Source organism: Acipenser ruthenus, chromosome 17, assembly GCF_902713425.1.
Source record: "Acipenser ruthenus chromosome 17, fAciRut3.2 maternal haplotype, whole genome shotgun sequence".
Classification (NCBI taxonomy): Eukaryota; Metazoa; Chordata; class Actinopteri; order Acipenseriformes; family Acipenseridae; genus Acipenser; species Acipenser ruthenus.
In genome coordinates, this window is record NC_081205.1 from 20,695,187 (window position 1) to 20,719,303 (window position 24,117).

The window sequence follows — 24,117 nt, forward strand, 5'->3', positions numbered from 1 at the left end:
TGCTGATTTAAAGTGATTTCCATTACACGAGAGTAGATGTTAAAACTTCATGCTGATTTGAACTCGGCTCTCGCCAAGATAAGCACCAACTAAGACGTAGCTTTACAGTAAACTAATGTGATCCATATGCGTCTCCATCCATTTACGTTTCCTTCCATATGATGATGTAGATATCCTTCTGTCTGGTGTTAATGGCTGAAGTGTAATGCTGGCTCCAGGGATCAGCTTATTTTGCTTCCCTGGCGCATCAGCACACACAACGGCTGCGATGCTGGCTCCGGGGATCAACCAAAGTGCGGCCTCCCCAGCGCATCAGCATGACAACCGTCTGGATTGAGCTAAGTAGGGTACATCTCTGGGGTTTTCAAGTGGGCACCTTCCATCCTCAGTGTTTCGTCGACTAGCCCACGACACCTCAAGAGGGCTCGACGGTGATTCTGGCGTCCCAGCATCAACCCCCTCCGTCCCCCACTCAACTCAGCCCAGCTTACTTACCTGTCCCCAGCCAGAATCTTTCCGTCTCAACCACAGCCAGTTGCTGCTCCTCTCTGCTGCTTCAGATAAGTTCTTCACTGTGCGACGCAACTCTTGGCCACTGAATCCGACGTCTCTGAGAAACCGGGTTGTAGAGTGTGCCACAAATCCTCGACAACCCACTTCCACTGGGTAAACCCGAACTCTCCATCCTCGCTGTTCCGCTTCAGTGGCTAGTTGAGCATACCGCAGTTTCTTCCTCTCATACGCCTCATCTACAGCGTCCTCCCATGGCACTGTTAACTCTACCAGGTGAACAAGGCGTGCTGATCCAGACCACAAGACAATATCTGGTCGAAGGTTAGTGGTGGCAATCTCAGGTGGAAAAATAAGCCGTTGACCAACATCTGCCAGCATATTCCAGTCTCTAGCAGCTTCCAGTTGTCCTGGGCGAGGATTGGTTTTAACACCTTTTCTTGGTGGTTGCTCTCCTGGGCGGAGGAATGTTGTCTTTTGTGTGTAATGTTTTGATGGAACAGGTGGCAACTTATTGGTCATGTTACGCTTGTCTTCCAATGCTAAGGCCAAACATCGCAGCACCTGGTCATGGCGCCAAGTAAACCGTCCTTGGCTAAGAGCCACCTTACATCCTGTCAAAATGTGCCTTAATGTTGCAGGTGATGAACACAAAGGACATGAGGGATCCTCTCCTACCCAGAGGTTTAGGTTCTGTGGTGATGGGAGAACATCATATGTTGACCTGATGAGGAAACTGATCGTGTGCGTTTCAAGGTGGAAATCCCAACCTCTAAAACTACCCTTGGGGAATGTAAACAAGATGCTCTGGGGGTCCCCAGAAAATGTTGTTAAACACATACTTAATGTACAGAAAGTGTTTTTCTTTCACAGCTGTGGTGAAAGACAGGCCTTGTGAAACTAAATTAGAGATGATACACATTAAACTTTTATTTTCACTGCAGTACAGTTTTTTGTTTTCCGTTGTGTGCCCAAATATTTTACCCCAGTGTTTCTCCCAAATTTTCTTCCTTCACTGCAGCAACTTCCCACATGCTGCAAATCTATTTATTCCTTCAAAATATTATTAAATAACTTAGGAGTTAAGTTTTGGGAATAGTAAACTCTATAGAGCTATTTAAAACACGGACCTTTAAAAAAACAGCCTTCCGAACAAAGTAAAAAAACATATGAGACACTTCACTTTGAAGCCCTTGCCAAGAGTTATCTGCTCAAAGGATTCCAACAGGACAAGGCCGGGTTGTAATACAACACAAGATAGTTAACATTTTCCTTGTTATTTCCCCACTATCAAATAAATGTGTTCCTGGGCAGTGTGAAGCTGTGCACTGACCTTGTCGGAGCAGGTGTTGTCATCTGGCCCTCCTCCAATCACAAAGAGCTTGTTGGCACAGCTGGCCACAGCAGGGGAGCTGACTGCCTCTTTCATGGGTGCAACTTCGGTCCAGCGGTTCGAGAAGGAATCGTAGCACTCCACGCTGCTCAGACGATTCTGCCCGTCGTAGCCCCCGACCGCATACACCTGCAAGCAGACAGCACACACACAGTCAGCATGCTCCCTTCTTTGGAATCATATCTCCCATTAGAAATCATGTAGAATAGCTGGATCATACTTCAGTCTTCCACCACTGGAAGAAGGTTGTGTGACGTGACCAGTTAGATTTGAGAAAAACTCCCTTGGCGCAACAGTCACACTTTTGAACTTCACCCTTAAGAACTCAAACACAGTTCGCTATAAATATTTCACTTGTGTAAGAAAAGCCTATAAGCATAGACCTCAGAATGACTATTTTCATTTTAACCAAATTATTATCTTTCACTTACAGTAAAGCTCAAATGCATGCTTCTGTTATGCACTAGATAAGGTATGGTATATATGTAGTCGTCATGAGATTACAGATGGTCTAGGGGTGTTAACAGTATGGTATAAACAGCTGTACTGGGACCAAAACAGATTTTGTTTTCTGCTTTTTCATAAACATTCTCGCGCAGACAATTACAAACAGCATACTTGAGCGATAACTACAGGACACATTGAGTGTACATGGATATAACCTGATATTAAACTGGAGTCAACATGTTTATACTATTGAGGGGAACGCTTGCCTCCAAGTACACACTGGATGCAGTGACCGATAATCAATTTGTGAGGAAGGTATCAATGCTGTTCACTGAGTTCAAGCTGAATATACAGAAGAAATTTAAAATAAAAGCAGAAACAAAATGGCCTGTTTAATTAACGCTAGACCAGTGTCTCAGAGGATGGAAACTTTAATACAAGTTCCCAGGGCACTGCTAAGATTTCAAATAGAAGCAGACACACAGACTGTTCCTATAAACATACACCAACCAAGCTTATAGGGCTGCTGACTTGTTTTATGATGAGCTGAAATGTATCAGTTTGGTTGTTTGTTTTCCCTGCATGTTTCTGTGAATAATAGGAAACGTCCTGCAGGCTTGTCAGTATAACAGGTGTAGCTGGTTACCTGGGAATGGTTACAGAACAGTCATAAGTGTTACACAGCCAGCTTAACAATAGCATCCTAAACGTGTCCACCGGAATCAATAATTTAATTGGGCAGTACATACAGTAGCTAACATGTTCTTTCAACTACTTCTCTTTGTGATTCCCGAGGCTCTTAACTCAAGTGTATCATGTTACTGTTTTCAAATGGAATCTGCATTCACAACACACAGTGCTTTGTATTTCAGGGTGCGATTTGCGCTTCCGGCACAGTGTAATTTAAAACAGCTTTTCACTATCAACTTAACCTTCATAGTATCTTCCTGTCACTGAAATGTAATTGAATTAATGCTGAATGTATATAAAGTAAAACTATTTATTACTAATACTTTCTAGTCTACACATTAATATCTTACTATAACAGCAAGTATGTCAGTAACATACACCCCCTGCCACTGTTGTAAATTCAAAATTCAAGCCACAGTAAGATGAATACGTTGATGACCATGACATATATAATACGCACAGAACAAGAAATGGAAACAACAGCTGATTAAGTGATATTTAAGAACTAGATACCAGTAGGTAAGTGAATGGGGAGTTAATATCATGGTAAAGTATATTAAATCACTGATTTACTTCTTGTGTTCTCAAGATAGATGTAAAAATGTAAGTGTGATATACAGATGGGCAGATATACAGACACCACCACCATATATTGCTCTAACCCCCAATAATGTATGCAAAATAATGTTAATACTGATAATTGAATAAGCGTTATTTCCAAATAAATGCAAAATGTAAAGTGTGACATGTATCAAGAACACAGCGGCGTAGGAGGCTCATCTGTCTGGTGGTTTCAGCTCAGTCTTCGGGAGGGTTCACATCAGTTTTTGCTTGACCGAATGGCAGGGGTGTTCATGTCTGGTGAGCTTGCAAAGCTGTGAGGGGTTTTCATGGTGTCTGTGCCGGTTAACAACTGAATCCCAGCGCCACAGTCCTTTGCCTTGAGCTTGAAATTCACTAGTTCTAAGCTCAATGTAACTTTTCTAGACAGTGACCATTTGAAGAGCCCGATACTTTTTATTTGACTCAATGAGAATGAACTGGTTAATCTGCACCCTTTGCACATGTATTTTTGTTGCAGCTCTTAACCAGATCCAGTTATTCTGCTTTCCGTTACTCAGTTTAAATTAAACTAGGGCAGTCCTCAGCTCTTTATAAACATCTCCAACAGTCTCAACATTTTTAGAGGATGCCTGTTTGAATGTCTTCTTTGTATATATAGTGCATCGTTTTCACAGAGAGGACTGTGTTTTATGTTCTGTTCAAAAGGCTTGAATGCTAGAGAAAGTACCTTACTGGCAAACTGCCCTGATTTCAAGGTTTGGGATGAAGATGGGCTCCTAATTTAACCGCATGGTTGTCTTTATTAATGTCAACAGTCTCTCAGTTATCATGCAACACATTCAAGACTTGACAATGGGGAACAGCTGCAGAGACTCAACGCAGTGTCATGGTTTGCAGTATCACACACAGTCTTTGGTAAAGAAAACAAAGCGTTCACAGATAAAGTTCACGATCCGTTGCAAACACAGAAGTGAACTGAACTGAACTGAACAAGGTATTCCAAAGCAGTAAACATGTGGAAGATCTGGCAGCAAGTAGCCTGGTAAAACAGGAAATACACTGTTCTCAGGAAGTAATGTAAACCCCCATAGTTAACCCTTAACACAAATTTATATATATATATATTATATAATCATGTCTACATTTCTGTTTAAACGTTTACAGCTGTTTGGCCCTAACTGATAATCAGTACTGTGAAGAAAGATACTAGTTTAAAGTGATGGTTAGAACACTTAAAAAAAAAACTGAGAAGATATACTAACATAAACTAAAATCCAATGACAAACGTTACGACTCGTCTTTTTCAGTGTTTTCAACTGAGAAAAAACATGTACAACTGTATGTTTGTGTGATTTTTCACAAGTCAAGTCCAGTCTAAACTTACACTTGTAATAACTTTCAGATTAATTAAATGATAAAGGATTATTCACAAAACATTGACATTGAAGTGGTAATGGCATTCCCAGAAACCTTGCTCGAGGAAGACATACATTTTAAAATTCCTTCGAGAGCCACATCCTTCTTTGGAAACCCTTTCCTCCTCCCCCAAGAATGTACTCTCCCCCCATCCCACCATACTGCTCTGCATAAACAAATTCACATACACATACACACACACAGACCTCCTGTACTTATCAGGAATGAATACTGAACGAAACCATCTGTTTCTAAAGATAAACTCCTGGAGACATCGCCCGAAGGTAGATTCATTTACTTTGTGTTCGTACAAAAGAAAGTCATACACAAATGTACAACTTTCAGCTGCTGGTTCTATACTGGGTAGATCGAGCTCTAGTATGGATATTTTGATCCTAAACCAAGATCAATCAAAGTATTGATCTGACTGAATCTCAAATCAATACCCGATTATTCCTATTCCATACACACACCACCATTGTGTGAAGAAGTGTCTCCGACCTTCTATCCCAAGTCTATCTCCACTTCATTTCTAACTGGGTACTCTGGCCCTGGTTTCTGTGCAGAGTTTACAGTATTGGATGGGGTTAACATTCAGTGTGTTTATATGGAAGTAATATACCACTAGTATTCAGAATACTGATTAATCTGAATATATATTCCGCCATGTAAACAGCATGATCGGAATATGAAGTGGAATATTCCACCTCTGCATATTGGGAATATTGGAGGTGGCATGTTCCACTAGTATACACATACACACTCTTCAAAAAAAGAAATGCATAGATGTTTTGAATGTACTTCTGGGAGTAGTCCTGTGTCCCATCTACAGAAGGCAGGTATCCGAGCAGGAAGGCCAGTTAGGGGAGTGATTTTTATGCCGTAAGATCGTTTAAAAATACCACATCCCTGGTTAACAAAAGAGAGTTTGGGGTACCTGATGGCCAGGGTTGAACACCATTGCTTTTTATTTATTTATTGATGTTAATATGTATTTGGATCTTCTACAGTTGGATCATTATTTCAAACTCCCCTGCATGCTTCCTGAATTAGCAGTGCCCAGATTTTACCCCAGCAGTATTAATATACAGAGCAGATTTTAAATGCAATGCCAATGAGTGTGTGTGGCGGAGTGTCCCGCCCCTATATATTTATTTATTATTATTTATATTATTGTTTGCGGCGCGTCGCATATTTCTTATTGTTTTTATATTTAAAAACTTTGTGAGGATGCGTGGCTGATCAGCTACTGATTATTTAACTAGCTGACAGTCACGCATCCTTACTAAACGCGTGCAGACTGTGGCCGAGGGGTAATAAAATAATTAACAGCTAGTTAACCCCTCGGCCAGAGTATAAGAACCTGCAGCTGTCCATGCTGCGAGAAGATTGTAGAGAGGAGAGTACGGGGAGCGGAGAGAGCGAGGAGAATAAAACAATTGCTATATTTAGATATACTTGTTTCTGTTTATTTGTTTGGCCAACGTGCCCTTTGGTTTCTGTTTTGTTGTTTTGTTCAAATCGCTTGTTTTGTTTATTAATAAATACGCTGACCGCAGTAGCATCCAGCTTCACCAGCCCATTATTTTGTTTCTGGTATTTCCTGTTCCGTGACGTCACCACACCTCACCACTGCAAGCCATCCTGCCACATATGGTGTCCTGCGTGGGACAAACAACTCCTCCAGGAGCCGGACCAGGAAAGAAAAGGTCTTTTTTTTTTTGTTCGTTTTTTTCGAATAAGTGTTTTTGTGTTTGGAGAAAAAAAAAAAAAAATGGATAAAGTGGATGCCTACATGGAGAGGTGGCATGAGCATCAGAGGGAGTTGAAGGAAGGAGTGCCCATATGAAGACCCCCTCTTTGTGTAGGCCTTTGATCGAGGTGAGGTGGAGACTGCGGAGGAGTGGATCCACCTGAAGGCCATACCATTGCCGCAGGTGGATCAGGAAACCTGCCTCACCTCCCTCAAAGGGGAAGAGTGGTGCTTTGCCGTCGGCAAGGTCGGGCACAAAGCACCCGACCAACCCCCTCCATGGCTCGAGGTGGAACTGCTGGTCCCAAAGAAGGGAAGGAGGGGGCGGTGCCAAGAAGGCGAAGAAACAGGCTACAGCGCCCAGAAGGGGGAGCGCGAGCATCCAGCGCCCAGAAGGGGGGAGCACGAGCATCCAGCGCCCAGAAGGGGGGAGCCCGTGCATCCAGCGCCCAGAGGGGGGGAGCCCGTGCATCCAGCGCCCAGAGGGGGGGAGCCCGTGCATCCAGCGCCCAGAGGGGGGGAGCCCGTGCATCCAGCGCCCAGAGGGAGTGAGCCCGTGCATCCAGCGCCCGGAAGGGGGGAGCCCGTGCATCCCACGCCCATGAAGGTAGAGCCCGAACGTCAAGAGCCCAAGAGAGGGAAGCTCAAGAGTGGATGCTGGGATGGCTACCTTCGCCTGGTTGAGGCCTCAAGTTGGTGCCCTTCCTGCGGGAAGGGGGGGTCACTCCGTTGTCAACTGCCCCCGCCCTGGAGAGGAGGAGGAGGGATGACTGAAGGGCAGCTGGGAAGCATACCTCAGCGCACTTGAGGCCATGAACAGGTGCACTGCCTGTGGGGAGTGGGGCCACTTTGTGGTCAACTGCCCCATTCTCCAGGAAGAGGAGGAGAAGGAGAAGCACCGGTTCCCTGCAACAGGAGGAGACTACACGCTGTCCCCACCTCCACCACTTCCACCAGCAGGAGCAGAGCAGCAGGAGCTGCCTCTGTCTCTGCCACTTCCACCAGCAGGAGCAGAGCAGCGGGAGCTACCTCTGCCTTCGCCACTTCCACCACCAGGAGCAGAGCAGCGGGAGCTGCCTCTGCCTCCACCACCTCCACCACCAGGAGCAGAGCAGCAGGAGCTGCCTCTGTCTCTGCCACCTCCATCTCCACCTCCACCAGCATAGGGTGAATACCTGCTGGTTCCCTCTCCACTTCCACCAGCAGAGGGTGAATGCCTGCTGGTTCTGCCTCAACCGCCATGGGAGAACAGCTTGCCGCTCCCAGCTCCACCAGCAGAGGGTGAATGCCTGCTGGTTCCGTCTCAAGCGCCGTGGGAGGACAGCTTACCGCTCCCAGCTCCACCAGCAGAGGGTGAATGCCTGCTGGTTCTGCCTCAACCGCCGTGGGAGGATTGCTTGCCCCTCCCACTTCCACCAGCAGAGGGTGAATACCTGCTGGTTCCACATCCACCATCATGGGAAGGACTGCTCCTGCCCTGCCTCGCATCGCCCAAGGATGCCTACCTCGCACTGCCCAAGGATGCCTGCTTCGCACTGCCCGGGGCTGCCTGTTGCTCCGCATCGCCCGGGGCTGCCTGTTGCTTCGCATCGCCCGGGGCTGCCTGTTGCTTCGCATCGCCCGGGGCTGCCTGTTGCTTCGCATCGCCCGGGGCTGCCTGTTGCTCCGCATCGCCTGGAGAGCCACCAGGGTACGAGGGAGAAGTGGAGCTCCCGCTGCCGCTTCCATGGCCAGGGGCTCCTCTCCCGAGTTCGCTCCCGGAGGGTCCGCTGCTGCTGCTGCCGTCGCCTCCCAAGGGTCCGCTGCTGCTGCCGTCGCCTCCCGAGGGTCCGCTGCCGTCGCCTGCCGAGGGTCCGTAGCTGCTGCCGTCGCCTCCCGAGGGTCCTGTTTTGCCTGGGGTCGCTACCAGTCCTGCCATGCGGCAGGAAATACTGTGGCTGGAGCCCCATGAAGGGCAGCTGCCGGCCACGAAGAAGGGGGAGGAGGTCAGGATACCAGCTCCCCCCAAAGCAATTTCGCTGCAGAAGAAAGGGTGGCCGGAGCCCCACGGAGGGGAGCTGCCAGCCATGAAGAAGGGGGGGAGGTCAGGAGACCAGCTCCCCCCGCAGCAATTTCGCTGCAGGAGAAAGGGTGGCCGGAGCCCCACGGAGGGGAGCTGCCGGCCATGAAGAAGTGGGGGCAGGTCTGGAGACCACCCCCAAAATTTCCTTGGCCGGAGGAGCCGGCCTGTGCGTGGTCCACCGGGACGCTACAGTTGTTTGGGTAGGAGGAGGACATCCCACCATGGCCACCACCTTTGGCCCGTTGCTGCCCCTGTTCCTGGGCCGGGACTTTGGGGACTAAGGGGGGAGGTGGCCGAAAAGGCCATGTGTGCTGCGCACAAGGGGGGGCATGTGTGGCGGAGTGTCCCGCCCCTAGATATTTATTATTATTTATATTATTGTTTGCAGCGCGGATAACAACGCCGAGTATTTCTTATTGTTTTTATTTAAAAACCTTGTGAGGATGCGTGGCTGATCAGCTACTGATTATTTAACTAGCTGACAGTCACGCATCCTTACTAAACGCGTGCAGACTGTGGCCGAGGGGTAATAAGATAATTAACAGCTATTTAACCCCTCGGCCAGAGTATAAGAACCTGTAGCTGTCCGTGCTGTGAGAAGAGTGTAGAGAGGAGAGTACGGGGAGCGGAGAGAGCGAGGAGAATAAAACAAACAATTGCTATATTTAGATATACTTGTTTCTGTTTATTTGTTTGGCCAACATGCCCTTTGGTTTCTGTTTTGTTGTTTTGTTCAAATCGTTTGTTTTGTTTATTAATAAATACGCTGACCACAGTAGCGTTCAGCTTCACCAGCCCATTATTTTGTTTCTAGTATTTCCTGTTCCGTGACGTCACCACACCTCACCACTGCAAGCCATCCTGCCACAGTGTGCCATTGATTACTGTAGACTCCAGAACTGCTGAACAGCTGACCAATGCCCACAGGAAAACTGCGTACAAGACACTGAATCGATTTACATGACGCAGTCAGTTTAGTACGTAATCACAGAACAGTGTTCGTTGAAGTGTTGCTGTTACTTTTGTATTTGTGTCTTGATTTATTTAGCTTTTCCATTCAGCCTGTACAGACTTCTGACTCCATGTACAAGTTGATTACGTTATATTCAATTATTTGTCCAGCTTTTTTCATGAGTATCCATTTGGTTCCATTCCACACAGCTGACTTACAACCCAGGTTATGTCAACAATAACTATCAAAGAAATGATGGATACAGGTAAAAAGGGGATACAGCACAACAGACAATACTGGTAAATACAGGTAAGTTTGTCCACACAAAATATTACTCTGTTGTAAATATAATTATTAGTAGTACATAGATATATAACATAATACATGTTGTTCTGTGCACAGTACAACATGTAAAAAGCCTATAATTTACATTACTAAGCTGATCATATTAACATCAGCTTTTTGAAAACCTAGCTGTGCTACAAGGATGAAAGGCAACAGACACCCCAGCTGTAATGGAAAAAGACAGCAGCCTGTTACAATTCATGCTGCAACATGAACTTCATTTGTACAAAGGAAACATCTTTAATTCTGTACACTAAAATGTAACTGCTTCAAAGCCCAAACCTTACTGTTCATGAAAAGAAGATTGTAACTTAATTGCATAAAAGCCAGGCTGTATCCCACAGCTGGACATAAACTACACAGGAAGGTTTTAGTCATTTATAGTGTAAACAAAAGCTGCTCACATCTGGCAAGTTACCATTAGGGGTGGGGAAAGAGTTTCATAATAACAGGTTGATTACTTGGAAATGTTATTGATGCACTCACCCTTCCAATGAGATAGTAAACAGTCCTAGAGACTGTGTGGTCCAGTGGTTAAAGAAAGTGGCTTGTAACCAAGAGCTCCCCGGTTCAAATCCCACCTCAGCCACTGACTCATTGTGTGACCCTGAGCAAGTCACTTAACCTCCTTGTGCTCCGTCTTTTGGGTGAGACGTAATTGTAAGTGACTCTGTAGCTGATGCATAGTTCACACACCCTAGTCTCTGTAAGTCACCTTGGATAAAGGCATCTGCTAAGTAAACTAATAATAATAATAATAATGATATGGACATTTCAAATCATGAGGCCACACCCAGCCAATCAAAACACCTCCTTTTAGAACTTCAAGTATCTTATTTTAGAGTCATGCACTGTAGACTACCAACTCATGAATTACATGGATAACAACATTCAATATGTATTGTGTTCTTATTTCTTTATTAAACAATGATTTATAACAAGTTAATATGTACAGTTATGGTATCTTATGGTATAAGAATTTCCTCTTGCCCACATAAAGTGTTCACAAAAAGACACTCTTACCATAAGTAAGAGAGACAGGCTCAACTATAAGTATTATATTAGTGACCCCATTACCCTCAAGAGGAGCTTGAGTCACCATGGCTTAATCCCAGTACAGACCAAGTGGCCTTACTCATACCCCTCTGCCCGCTTTAAATAAAAATGATGACTATTATAAGTATATAATAGCCACTTTAATGCATGGCTAATTCTCTAACTTCAGTTCCACTGTAAACAAGTCCTGAACAACACTGTTAACAAGATCAACATTCTAAAAAAACTAAAGAGAGAATCCTGTTGAACAAACCAGATATTTTCATTAATATTTTTGCGACAAGTTATTTTATGTGAGAAGTGCCCCCCCTATCCATCTCAACCCTTCATTAAGGCTTCAGGAGAGTCTTTTTTGGAGTGAGCTCATACAGCAGCAGCTGTGTTTTGAAAGCATTTCAAAGACTTAAAAAACGTTTCAAACCAGCTGTTACACAGTTATCACAAACAGGAATGCCAAGAGAGCTGTAATCTGGGGACAGACCAGAACTTGTATATTACTGACAAAAAATGTTGCCCAATATATGAAAATTACCAACACCAAAAACATTCTAAATAAAGAACATAAGAAGATATATGACTGAGAGACCTATTGTCCGGTTCCTAGTAGCTGACTGAACTCAGAACTTTGTCAAGTTGGGTCAACAACATGACTAGGTAGCCCACTCCATACCCTCACCCCTCTCTGCTTTTCCAACTGTCCCTGAGTATCACCCCCCAATGTCTATCAAACACGATAACTTCCCACGACATTTTATATAAAATAAAATCTGAAAACAATGGGCCTTAATTATAATGAAATAAAAAAAAAACTGCTTAAAAATAAGCAAATTCACTAAAAACTCTAAACTGAAACAGTATTATTCTTTACCTTTCCCAGGAGGACAGCCATCTTATGACGCCATCTGCCTTTGTTTAAGGAGGCCACCCTGATCCACATGTTAAGCTGCGAGTTATACATCCAAACATCCCGGCCGTTAATCCGTCCACCTTAAAAAGAAAAGCACAGGGTGAGCCAATAGAAGATTTTTTTCCCCACAGACAGTATAAACACTTCCTATTTCAGCAGCCTTAAATAAATACCAACAGTTTAGCCTTACTGCTAAAGGAGTCATCAGTGCGATTACACACTGGAAAAACATAAATACCTAAACCGTCTTAAAGACGACTTATTTCGGCAAATAGGAGGACTGTAGGCTTAAAACATGCCAAGTTCAAGAAAGATCTGTGTGATGACTTCAATGGCTCCCTCCCCACATCTCACATCTGTCCTATTTATTTATGGATAGCAAGCAAGAATTACAAATTTATAGAGAGAGAGAGAGAGAGAGAGAGAGAGAGAGAGAGAGAGAGAGAGAGAGAGAGAGAGAGAGAGAGAGAGAGAGAGAGAGAGAGAGAGAGAGAGAGAGAGAGAGAGAGAGAGAGAGAGAGAGAGAAACAAAAAAATAGCAGACTGGAAAAAATAAACATAACTCTTAGAAATATTCCTAACATTCCCTTTGGGAGTTCATTAAATATGCCTGGGAAACTGTACAGACATAAAGGAAACGGACAGTTTATCGACCAATGGCTGGGTTTACCCTGGTTAACAATCCACTAAATGACATGAGGAAATCCATGCATTTAAAGCTAAAATGGTCAATTGATACTTAACAGAAAAGTTTCATTTATCATATGCAAATTTTTCAACTCCTATGCAAAGATTATGGAACCAATAACTGTAGCATTCCTCTTTTACTATCCCTGCAGAGTTCACACAGTACACCCATACACACACTACCTTTCACTAACGGCAAACATTCAAATTTGGGGCAGATTCATGTGATTAGTTAAAATCTTGCTGCAGCCAAGATCTCAATAGGTTCAACCCTCCTCTTTGGGAGCACCTGTATTTAAACATTTCTTTTGTCCTTTAAAAAAAAAAAATTCAATGTAGTTCAATGAGTGACTTATATTGCATTCATTCCTTTTGAAAAGCCATCTAGCTTAGGTTTGACCTGTCCTGTTCGTTTCCTCCTTCTTTGTCTCGGTTATCAATAAGTTGATTTATCTTCCAATATCCTGACCACTGGTTGTGAGCAGGGCTCAATGATGTTAGATGAGCTTGATAAAAACCAGAGAGAGAGACTCTATACTCACACACACACACACACACACATATATATATATTGTAAAATAGCGGGTTATGAGAAACAGCAGGGAGGGGGTTAAAACCTCCCTGCGAGAGAATGTTCCTTTGTTTGTTTGTGTTGCTTTATTGTTTTGTTAATTGTTTAATTGTTTTATTGTTAATTGTCTTCCGCACCTGGGCGTTATTAGAAATTAAGCCCAGGTGCGGGAGTTTAAAAGGAGAGCAAGCAGTCTGCTCGGGGCTGCTGAGTGGAAGGAGGCAGTAGGTGCGCTGTCTCCGAGTAGCCAAAGGAAGAGAAGAAAGTAAGTGCTGTTTAAACCAGTGTGTTTGTGAAGACGGGTAAACAGCTTAGCTGTCCCGCGTTAGTCAGGGTGTTTCCTGAAAGTCGAGTTAGTGCTCCAGAAGAGCTAGGTGTTATTTTGATTTTGTGTATTTTGTTTGTTTCCTGTTTATTAAAAAATTGCGCAAACGCGCTTAAAAAAATCCATTTCTGTGTGCCGGGTCGATTCTTAAAGGGGCAATGAACCCAAGCGAGTGGGTGAGTTCTTTTACATTTGGTGGCAGCGATTGTGGGCGCCCCTGGAGACCCAAATGGATTTTAGAGAATTAATTGAGATGTTCAATAAAAACACCGCTGCTCAGGTGGAGCAGATTAAGAAGATGGAGAGGCAGAGACAGGAGCTGGGCGGGGCCCCGTTGATAATACAAGAGCGGGAGCCAACGGAACTGGAGCGGCTGCTACAAAAGGTGGAGCTACCGTCCCGAGAGCCAGAGGGGGAGGAGCTGCCGCTGCCAGAGCCCAGAGGGGAGGAGCTGCCGCTGCCAGAGCCCAGAGGGGAGGAGCTGCCGCTGCCAGAGCCCAGAGGGGAGCAGCTGCCGCTGCCAGAGCCCAGAGGGGAGGAGCTGCCGCTGCCAGAGCCCAGAGGGGAGGAGCTGCCGCTGCCAGAGCCCAGAGGGGAGGAGCTGCCGCTGCCAGAGCCCAGAGGGGAGGAGCTGCCGCTGCCAGAGCCCAGAGGGGAGGAGCTGCCGCTTCCGGAGCCTAGGGAGGAGGTGACGAGCGTACCTCCACCACAGCCCCGACCACCACCCCTACGGTCCAGTCCGGTGTCGCTGCGTCCAGTCCCTCACCCCTTGCTCCTGGACACCCTGTCGGTTAGCCTGGACCTCCCTTCACTTGACCTGGAGCCCAGGAGTCGGCAGGATCGGGCACAGTTCTCCACCTGGTCCCCTGCTCCGCTCCTCCCGGACATTAAGACGTCGCTGTGCTGCTCCCAGACGTCGCGTACGCTTCCCCTGGCCGCTACTTCGCTCCCCCTTGCTGACCGGACGTCGCTGCACTGGGTCCCAGCTGCAGACCTCTGCCCGCTACTGCAGCCTCCAGTGCCCCGGTTGTCGTGCCGGTCGCCCCTGACAAACCGGTGGGGTCCCTCGTCGCCGGTGCGCGGTCCCTACCTGGCTGACCCAGGACGTGGACCGATCCACCCTCAAGTTCGCCCGTGGAGGAGGGCGAAAATTGACATTTATGGACTCGAGGGTGGGTGGTTGTGTTTTAGGGGAGGAGGTGGCCGTCTCATGGCCGGTGTCTTGGAAAGACAAGGGGGGGGATATGTAAAATAGCGGGTTATGAGAAACAGCAGGGAGGGGGTTAAAACCTCCCTGCGAGAGAATGTTCCTTTGTTTGTTTGTGTTGCTTTATTGTTTTGTTAATTGTTTAATTGTTTTATTGTTAATTGTCTTCCGCACCTGGGCGTTATTAGAAATTAAGCCCAGGTGCGGGAGTTTAAAAGGAGAACAAGCAGTCTACTCGGGGCTGCTGAGTGGAAGGAGGCAGTAGGTGCGCTGTCTCCGAGTAGCCAAAGGAAGAGAAGAAAGTAAGTGCTGTTTAAACCAGTGTGTTTGTGAAGACGGGTAAACAGCTTAGCTGTCCCGCGTTAGTCAGGGTGTTTCCTGAAAGTCGAGTTAGTGCTCCAGAAGAGCTAGGTGTTATTTTGATTTTGTGTATTTTGTTTGTTTCCTGTTTATTAAATTGCGCAAACGCGCTTAAAAAAATCAATTTCTGTGTGCCGGGTCGATTCTTAAAGGGGCAACGAACCCAAGCGAGTGGGTGAGTTCTTTTACAATATATATATATATATATATATATATATATATATATATATATATATATATAACCGGTAAGATGTAACTATTTTATTATCTATCGCCCTTTCAAAATATGATCTTACCTCTTATCTGCATATGAACTCTTGTTTTCTAGCCTTTCTTTTCAATTTGACTCAAAACCATTTTTCCTGACACCATCACATCAGGTAATTGTACCACATGAATCTAACACGTGTGTTATTGGTTACTGCCACATCCCCCATGACATAAATACCATAATTCATATTTTTCCATGACATATCATCTATTTAGTCAACCAGAACAAAACACTTTAGATTAGAGGGCAAATATATTTTGGACCTGGACCAATGGAGATTAAACTCCATAGATAGCAAATGATATCCACACAATGGGGAAAGAACTGAGAAACACTGACGTTAGTTAAATAGGGCCTACCTAACAGAATAGTCAATAAATTAATGATGACATACTGAGGCTACAACTGAACTCTCGATCTTCAAGGGTAAAGTATTTGGCATTTAGAAGTCCTGGTTAACAAGAGCCCAGGGTAAACTGTAAGTGTTTAATTTAGTAATTAGTGAAGCTCAACACTCCAACCAGTGTTACCAGTATGGGAAGCAACAGGTACAAATAAATAGAATTCATGCAAGGGAGGAATACAATGGTTGATTTGTGAGCACTTCTCATCTACATTAAAACGTGTACTAAATGCATGTAGTGTCTCCTCATTCTTCACACACAGGTTCATTCTTCAATAGAAACAGTCCTTTAGCTACAGTGTACACCTGCCTTGGCTCACTTTCTGATATTTAAAAAGGAACTATATAATTTATTTATTTAGTTAAACAGGAGATTTACCCGTTGAGACTGAGGCCTTGTTTACTAGGGGTCCCGGAAAAGAGGAATTACAAAAGCTGTCCTATGTATTAGGAAAGTCCCTAAATGAAACTCGCCATCAAATTCAATGCATGTCCTTGTGGTCTGGTAAGCCCGGAGTATATCCTCCAGGTTGACATAGCTTTGTTCACATGTGTGTAATGTGTGAGCGCTAAAGCATTTCCCACAGCTCATGAGATATTAATAAAGTCTGTGGGCACGGCTGACAATGGCAGCATTTCTGTGATGAGACCAGTATCAAAACCAGGGGTGCGCACCTGTAACTTCATCCCCCCGAAACAGTGAGTTTGTTAATCATGTCTAACCTTTAAGTACATCTGGTACACCACAGTGTAACCATTAGTGCTCTGCCCCCAGTGGATGTCAGAAATACATTTGTTCTGTGTGTCCATCTTACATCCGCTGGTGGTTGCAGAGGGGAGTTTGTTATCGGTAAATGGTAACATGATATTCTAGAGTCAAAGTTGCCACTTGGAAAGAAATTAATAAGGCTTTTCAACCACAAACGCCTGGATTACTTACATACTGAAGTCTGTTCTGTCTATATATAGACATGCTGTACGCAAATGTCTGATGAGGTGAACAATCCATTAAACTGTCAAATAACTGAGAACCAGCCAGGTTCATTTTGACTTGGGTCCAGCAGACCGGAAGGCAATGAACAGTACAGGGTGGGCTCATAAGATTATTGATGATTTTTTTGATTCGGAATGGTTCGGTTAGGCGGCACACTTGTTTCAACACAAATAATGTGTCCAGATAATCTTCTTTGATAATCCGATTACCCAGAATGCGCTCAGGGATGCCCCTAGCAAAATTAGGCATGCGATGATTTGCACACTGTATCAAGGACGCTATTGTAATCCTCTTTTTTTCCTTGAATTCTATTGTGGCATGTATCAGATAGAAAGCTGAAACATACAGCATGTTAATACAGTGACTCAGGAAATCTTGTTATAAAACAGTGGAGCCGACAAGCCCCGGCACAAATTAAGCACTGCATGCATGCCCCTTACCTACCTATGCTATAGTGAAGTGGCATGTTGACTTTGAAACCACACCCACTATAGCGCTTCAGTGGCAGTATAGCCTTTCACACAGGCAGTTATGACAGTTCAGTGCCGTCTCTGAACCACCTTGCAAGGTGGTTCAGAGACGGCATAAAATATGACGGTTCTGTGGCAGTATAGGCAATTCACACAGACCTATAAGCCTCTTAAATGGTGGTTCTGAACCATCATAACTCCTCTGTGTGAAAGCACCTCTAGAGAAATCACAGAATACAGCTGTATATGACCATAATACAGTATAGCAGGTCTGCCACCTTAGGCCAAAGTGGTGTCGTTAGATTTTCCCAAAAGAGTTTCCACAACACTGAAAAAACTAAGTTGGCCTCCTACGGTTCATGGGTGTGCTTAGTAAGACCCAGAGTTCAACTGTATTTACAAAACATATTTCACATTGTCTGCTGCCTTGCTATGTTCAAAAATAGCCAAGACATGAAGGTGTGTTATAAAGATTTATTATGCAGCAGATAATTAGAGGTTGAGTCAGCTGGGAGGTTTCTGCTCTTAAAGTTTACATTGGTTTACATAATGAAATGCAAAGCAAGCTTTTGTCTGTAAAAAACAGTGAGGGAATAGATTTGAATTAAGAGAAAACTTTATTTATATTTCTGCTGGAGAACATTCAGAAATATTATTTTCAAGCTCTCTGTGTGCCTCTCTTCCTCTCTCCTGTGTGCCTAAGAGCAATGTTTACTCTTTGGGAGCTAGCAGAATGAACCTGGCTCACGTGGTTATCTTGCAAAACAAGACTGACTGAGAAAGTGAAAACAGCTGCCAGAAGACTAAGGCTACAAGTGTGTTTTTATCTCGTTTGCTTCTTAGTATTTTTTTTACCATGAAATTAGGATAAGCTTATAATATGGTCAGGTGATGTAAGAGTGAAAAAAACAGTCATGCAGAAGATTTGGCCAAGGGTATTTTGTTTGTCTCAGTGGGGTCATCAAGTTTGTGTAAAATACCAATCGCACCCCAGGCTTTTCAGGGTTTCTGTCTTGACTTTGGCCTTTTCAGATGGGACAGATGTCCATACACCCTCCCCATTAGCTATGGCAACAAGAGGCCAACCCGTATTCATAGGGAGTCTCCTCTGTGAATCATTTCATCTTGTAAAAAAAAAAAAAAAAAAATCCTTCTCGGCATCAAGGAAACTATTTGTAGATGACATCAGCAATTGCTATTTGTAGTGCCATTTACAGCAAACGATGCAGTGGCATTTCAAATCATAATATTATGAAGCAGGTAGGGCCAGCTGAGTTGAAGGGCCACAGCATCATGTGGTTTCTTCGAAATCAGTACGTGTGTAAAAGGAGCATGCAACTAGGATTCCACAGGCTCATAAAGCATCTGATGGAATCAAATGCTGAGAAAAATTATTAACCCTTTACTGCCCAGGGTATGTTCCCATACCTATTTTAATGCCCGTTTTCTCAATATATTGGACACTTGGAGCAACAGAATAACACAGAGGCATGTCAGCTCAGTAAGGGTGTGGTGCTCCAGGCGTCGCCTAATGTCAGATTTACTATTTCAGCTCTAAAGCATTTGTTTAGGAAAGTTGTTACCATGTTAAAAGCTCAGATCGCTCAGTAACATGAGAAAGCTGATCAAAAAGGACTACTGCACATCCATTGAATCCCCATGTGAACATGTGTGACATACAGACAGCCGGACAGGTGCCTCCATATACACATACCCCCAGATTCTGATACTCCTCAAAACTAAAGAATGTCCTTTTCAAGTTTTGTCATTGAATAAGCAGTTCTTTAGATATACATAAAACTGTGGCAGACAGTCAGACAGAAAAGCAAGTTCCCATCTCCCCCCCCCCCCCCCCCCCATTCTGGGACACTGTAGTTTAAATGGCCTTAACCAAAGCTTTAAAATCTAATTTCCCACCTCTTTTCCGCATGCATTATCATTGCTGCACATTTCTTTTGATGAAGATCTGTTGGTTCTTTGTTTCAATTTTATACTTCAATGTAGGAATTTCAAGATGTTATAGACATAAAGTTACTACTGTATCCTATTCACTTCATCTGTTGTAGCTCAAACCTACCTATTGTGGTCTACCCACAATAAGACCACGCAAACTACAGGTTTATCTATGGAAATGTTAGCATACACATTTAAATATAGAAAAAATAAGAACCAATGGAGACCAATAATGACATTGTTAAACCTTCTGTGGCTGGTAAAGCTTCGTTAAACTTTCTGTGGCTGGTAAAGCTTCAATTAACCCTCCTTTAACCTGCTATAGAAATGTACAGAAAATAACACCACAAAATTGAATAAAAATAAATACATTACCCTGAGCCAGCTAAACAAGCTCCACTGGCTGTCAAACCAGTCTGCTGTGAGATATACAGGCCCAGCAAGTAGGGAACAGTCAGGTCAGATGGGTAGTTACCTGAGACGAGGATGTCATTCCTCAAAGCGCAGACTGCATATTCAGATTTGGTGAACTCCGGAAGTTTAGCCAGAGACTTCCACTCTCCCGTCACTGGGTCATAGCATTCGGTGTAGGGAAGGTTAAACCCCCCTACTCGCTCGCAGCCCCCAACCACCACGATCACCTCTGAAAAGCCTGTCGATCTGTAAGGGAGAAAGCAGAAATCAGCTGGGGAATAATAACGTAAGGGCAGTAATGAATGAGAGGAGACAATTCAGTATATTAACCCTTTGTTTGTTTGTTACTTGTACATTCTTTACTAATAATGAAATGCTGATCACTATTTTACCTAGTACCTAGAATGTAATCCCACTGTTTCTGAATGTTCAGTTTCCTTTTTTGTCAGGGTGCTTCTTTGTGAATTAGTGAAAGGTGTTTCAGTTAGGATTTTAGCATTTGGTGACGCTAAATTGCAGTAAAAAAACATTATTGTGTCAAAATACGTAAAAGAAAATTGGGGTTATAACCAAGTAAATGAAGTACCGCACTCTAATGTCACAAGAATGATTGTTAGCTGGTTCAAAATAGATCTGCATTTACATTGGAAATGTTTATCACCAAAACAGCAAAGTTGTTTATCTTTCATGTACATACTGTACAGGCTACCATTATTTATTAGAGAAGCTTTTTTTATTGTAGTGTTTAAATACTTCACTATTATTGCAAAACATGCAAATGCTAGCTATTAAGTTACACCAATTTGAAAAACACTAGAGTCAAAATCGGTTTGGAAGGAAAACAAAGAGACGTGCCGGAATATGAAATTCAAATTCCCCAGAGACAGGAAATTCAGCCCTTGGGGAGTTTCTTGTCCAGACAAAGACAGCAGCCAGTTTTCTGCCTGGATACTGACACTGCACGCCAGACGTGATCCTGATACGTAGCACCCGGCAGTCATCATCTGTTATGCAGATACTCTAACCAGCATAAACAAACCCGCTGAGCGCTTCAGAACAATGAGCCTTCCTTTTTTCTGTTGATGTCTTTTCTTCACAAAGAGTGCACCTGTATGCTGAAGATCCCCTTTCCCCCTTTTTCAAGGCAGTTTCTAAAGCTTTTATTATAAACTATGCTGCTTCCCTACAATACAAGCAAAACCCTCCAACTCCATTAAAATAAAAAAAGCAGACGTGGTGTGTGTGAACAATGAGACAACTACAGCAACAAGCTAAAGTCATGGTTCAAGTACAAAAACCACACTGACCACAATGCTTCGCATGCAGGAGGAAACTTTTAAAGGATCCTGTTTTTTTTTTGTTTGTTTGTTTTGCACAAAACAATACATTAAACTATCATTAACATTATCAGAGATTCTGTATTTCATGTCTTTCCACAGTTATGGTAATCTCCACATCTCCGGTCTAGAAAGCTTTGCAGATTACCCAGTTACTGTACCTTAACCACACTTACCGAAGTTCATGTTCAGGCTCTTTTGAGTTTGTCTCAATAAACTGAAGTACTGAGCTTGTTTGTCTTCCCCTGGTTGCGTAAGCAGGCATAATGCACGTGTGCACCACACACTACACATGTTAACAACGGAAACAGTAGCTGACATATACACTGTCGTCAAGTTATTATGGGGTACTTTTATTGTGTTGATTAAATGTAAGACATTGAGTCACCTCATAGGCCGGTGAAGCATTCAAAGAGTTGAATAAAACTCACATTGTTTTTTATCAATTACATGGACAGTTCTCAAATAAGTAAAAATATACAACACACACGCACAAGCCTTCACTACTATCCTTGCATTCATAACCCTGGGGCACAAACTATCTAAACTAGACGACATGAAGGCCTAAACCTGACAATTGAGAGCATTAAATACCCAATTTAGTAACCCATAAACAGCCCATCTTGAAAAGTTACAGTCCCTTCTATACGAATCAGTTATGTTACCTCAATTGAAACCTCAACCGTAAGGAGTAAGGCTGTCACTGATATTTTCCTAGATCTATAGCGTCCTGTTTAAGTCATACATTTTAGCAGTATGAATACCATGGTCATGAAAGTGACAATATAGAGGAGGCCTATGTGCAAGTCATTTATTCCTCTAATTTGATACTGTAGAGGCACTAGTTTCCACCCCCAGTCTCATGACTTGAGACCCCTACCTGCGAGGTCTGGTCCTGGGGGACATCATCTCGTTGCCCAGCACATGGTACCTCCGGGCTTCGTGCAGCAGCTGGTAGCACTCGGGTGAGTTCTGGATGATCTGGTCTCCCTCCACAGTCTGGACAAAGTAGTTGGGGTGCAGCAGGGGCATTCTAACGTGATGGAGCAGCTCCTTTAGCATGGGCCTCCTGTAGTCCACGTCGTGATAGACCCAGCGCATGACGGCCTCAAAGACCGCCTCCTCCTTGCCGACGACCAGCTCGTCACTGGAGATGATCTGCACCAGCTCGTCCCGGGGCAGGTCCAGGAACTCCTCATGCTGGGCCACGTCTGTGAAGTTCTGCTGAGCATAGGTCCTGCAGTGGCTGGCCAGGTGCTTGAGCGAGTGGGTGTCTGCAAAGCGCTGGATGCCCAGGCAGTTGCAGGGATCCAGCTGGTCCTCCAGGAACTTGGCGCAGGCGTCGCGCAGGGCCCCGATCTGGAAGAGGCTGGAGGTCTCAAACAGGAACTGGACATTCTCTGTGGTGATCTTGGCCTTGCCCGTGTAGACATACTGCAGGAAGCTGTCCATGGCTTCAGCCAGGATGCCGTTGATCTCCACCAGCATCTCGCGGCTCTCGCGGTGGTCGTTGCAGAACATGGCCCTGAAGTAACTGCTACAGGCGGAAAGGATGGCGCGGTGGCAGGGGAACTCGCGGCCCTCCACGCAAATGATCACATCAGTGAAGAGACGGCTATCCCTGAACTCATTGAGCACCTGCAGGATGCTCTCAGCGTGAGTCGACCCCGAGCAGAAATCGAAGATGTCATGGCTTCCTAGAGTCTTGGAGTCCCCCTCGAAGACCTTTCGCTTGGTGGCTGGGGAATCGTGCACCCCATGGTCGTCCCTGTTCAATCTCCTGCCTAGGATTAACACCATGGCTGCATTCACCTACCTGCTCACTCTTCCACAAACAAGCAACAGAAGGGCTGTTCTTCCTAGAAAGGAAACAAAGCAAACATTAATTTTAGTAACTGAATTGACAATAAACCCTCTCAAACTGAAGGGACAAGGTAATTAGATAGTTACATAAACACAATTATAGAGTTACACTGAACTTCAGCTTTAATGGTAGAAAAATTCAGGAGAAAGAAATTCAATCTCGACTTCAACTCAAGAACAAAGTATAAATAAACAGCTAATATCATCTTCACAACAGATTTCAGCAAAATATTATGATTGCAGTTACCGCATGCAAGTGAAACCACTAGTTGCAGCTTCAACTGTCAAATAACTTTTCAATTGCCAAACTGACAAAAATGTTTGATAACAATAAAGTTCTAATGCAGACAAAGTCCATCAATGGGGGGTAGAGTCCATACTCCAAAATGATAAAAGTATGTGAATCCAAAACTTTCCAACATTTGAAGACATTGAATAAGACTTACAGTCGAAACATAGGTCTAAATGTGCACTTCTTGAGTCTTGAGTGTTTAGCAGTTATGGATGCCCAGACATGACTGGTTGCATTACTACTATTTATCACTGAAAATGCTCAAAAGCATTATTAGTAGCTGCTGGGTTAATCAGCTGCGGTACCTTTATAAAACACTACAAAGTGTAATAAAGCACAGTGAAAGTATGGTAAAGCATATGTAAGCACTGTAAAGCCCAGAGGTAGGGTAAAGCATATTAAAAGACATAGCAAACCATAATAAACTATGGTAAATGTGTAGTATAACCTGGGGGAACAATCTAGGAAAGATGAAATATTACTGTGCAAATTTAGCATGATATACTTTTATAAGGGTAGCCCTAATGATAAAGGTATCTGTATTTGTATATACTTCGTATTGTGATATTATAAGTCACCCTGGATAAGGGTGTCTACCAATAAATAATAATAATAATAATAATAATAATAATAATAATAATAATAATAATAATAATAATAATAATAATAATAAATGTAATGTGAGTGACTAAAAACAGCATTCTCAGAGCTAAATGTTTCAATTCAGAACCCCCCACCCCCACCCCCACACACACACACACACACACACACACACACACACACACAACTCCATGAATCTGGAACATTAGGTAAAAAGGTCACCAAGAATATTGTGCAACCCTCGCTGTTGTTAAAATAAATGTTAATGAAGTTCA

The 24,117-nt window shown here is 43.9% G+C and overlaps 1 protein-coding gene across 1 annotated transcript in view; it reads right to left on the reverse strand.

The window, feature by feature from the left end:
• LOC117423436 (kelch-like protein 24) overlaps positions 1-24,117 on the reverse strand; it is a 34,268-nt gene that overhangs the window by 7,510 nt on the left and 2,641 nt on the right. The window contains exons 2-5 of the mRNA XM_034039222.3: positions 21,968-22,946; positions 19,812-19,996; positions 12,057-12,175; positions 1,844-2,032 (exon numbers count right to left, since the gene is read on the reverse strand). Coding sequence (XP_033895113.1) covers positions 1,844-2,032; positions 12,057-12,175; positions 19,812-19,996; positions 21,968-22,887 — 1,413 coding nt within the window. The 5' untranslated portion in view covers positions 22,888-22,946. The remainder of the gene's footprint in view (positions 1-1,843; positions 2,033-12,056; positions 12,176-19,811; positions 19,997-21,967; positions 22,947-24,117) is intronic.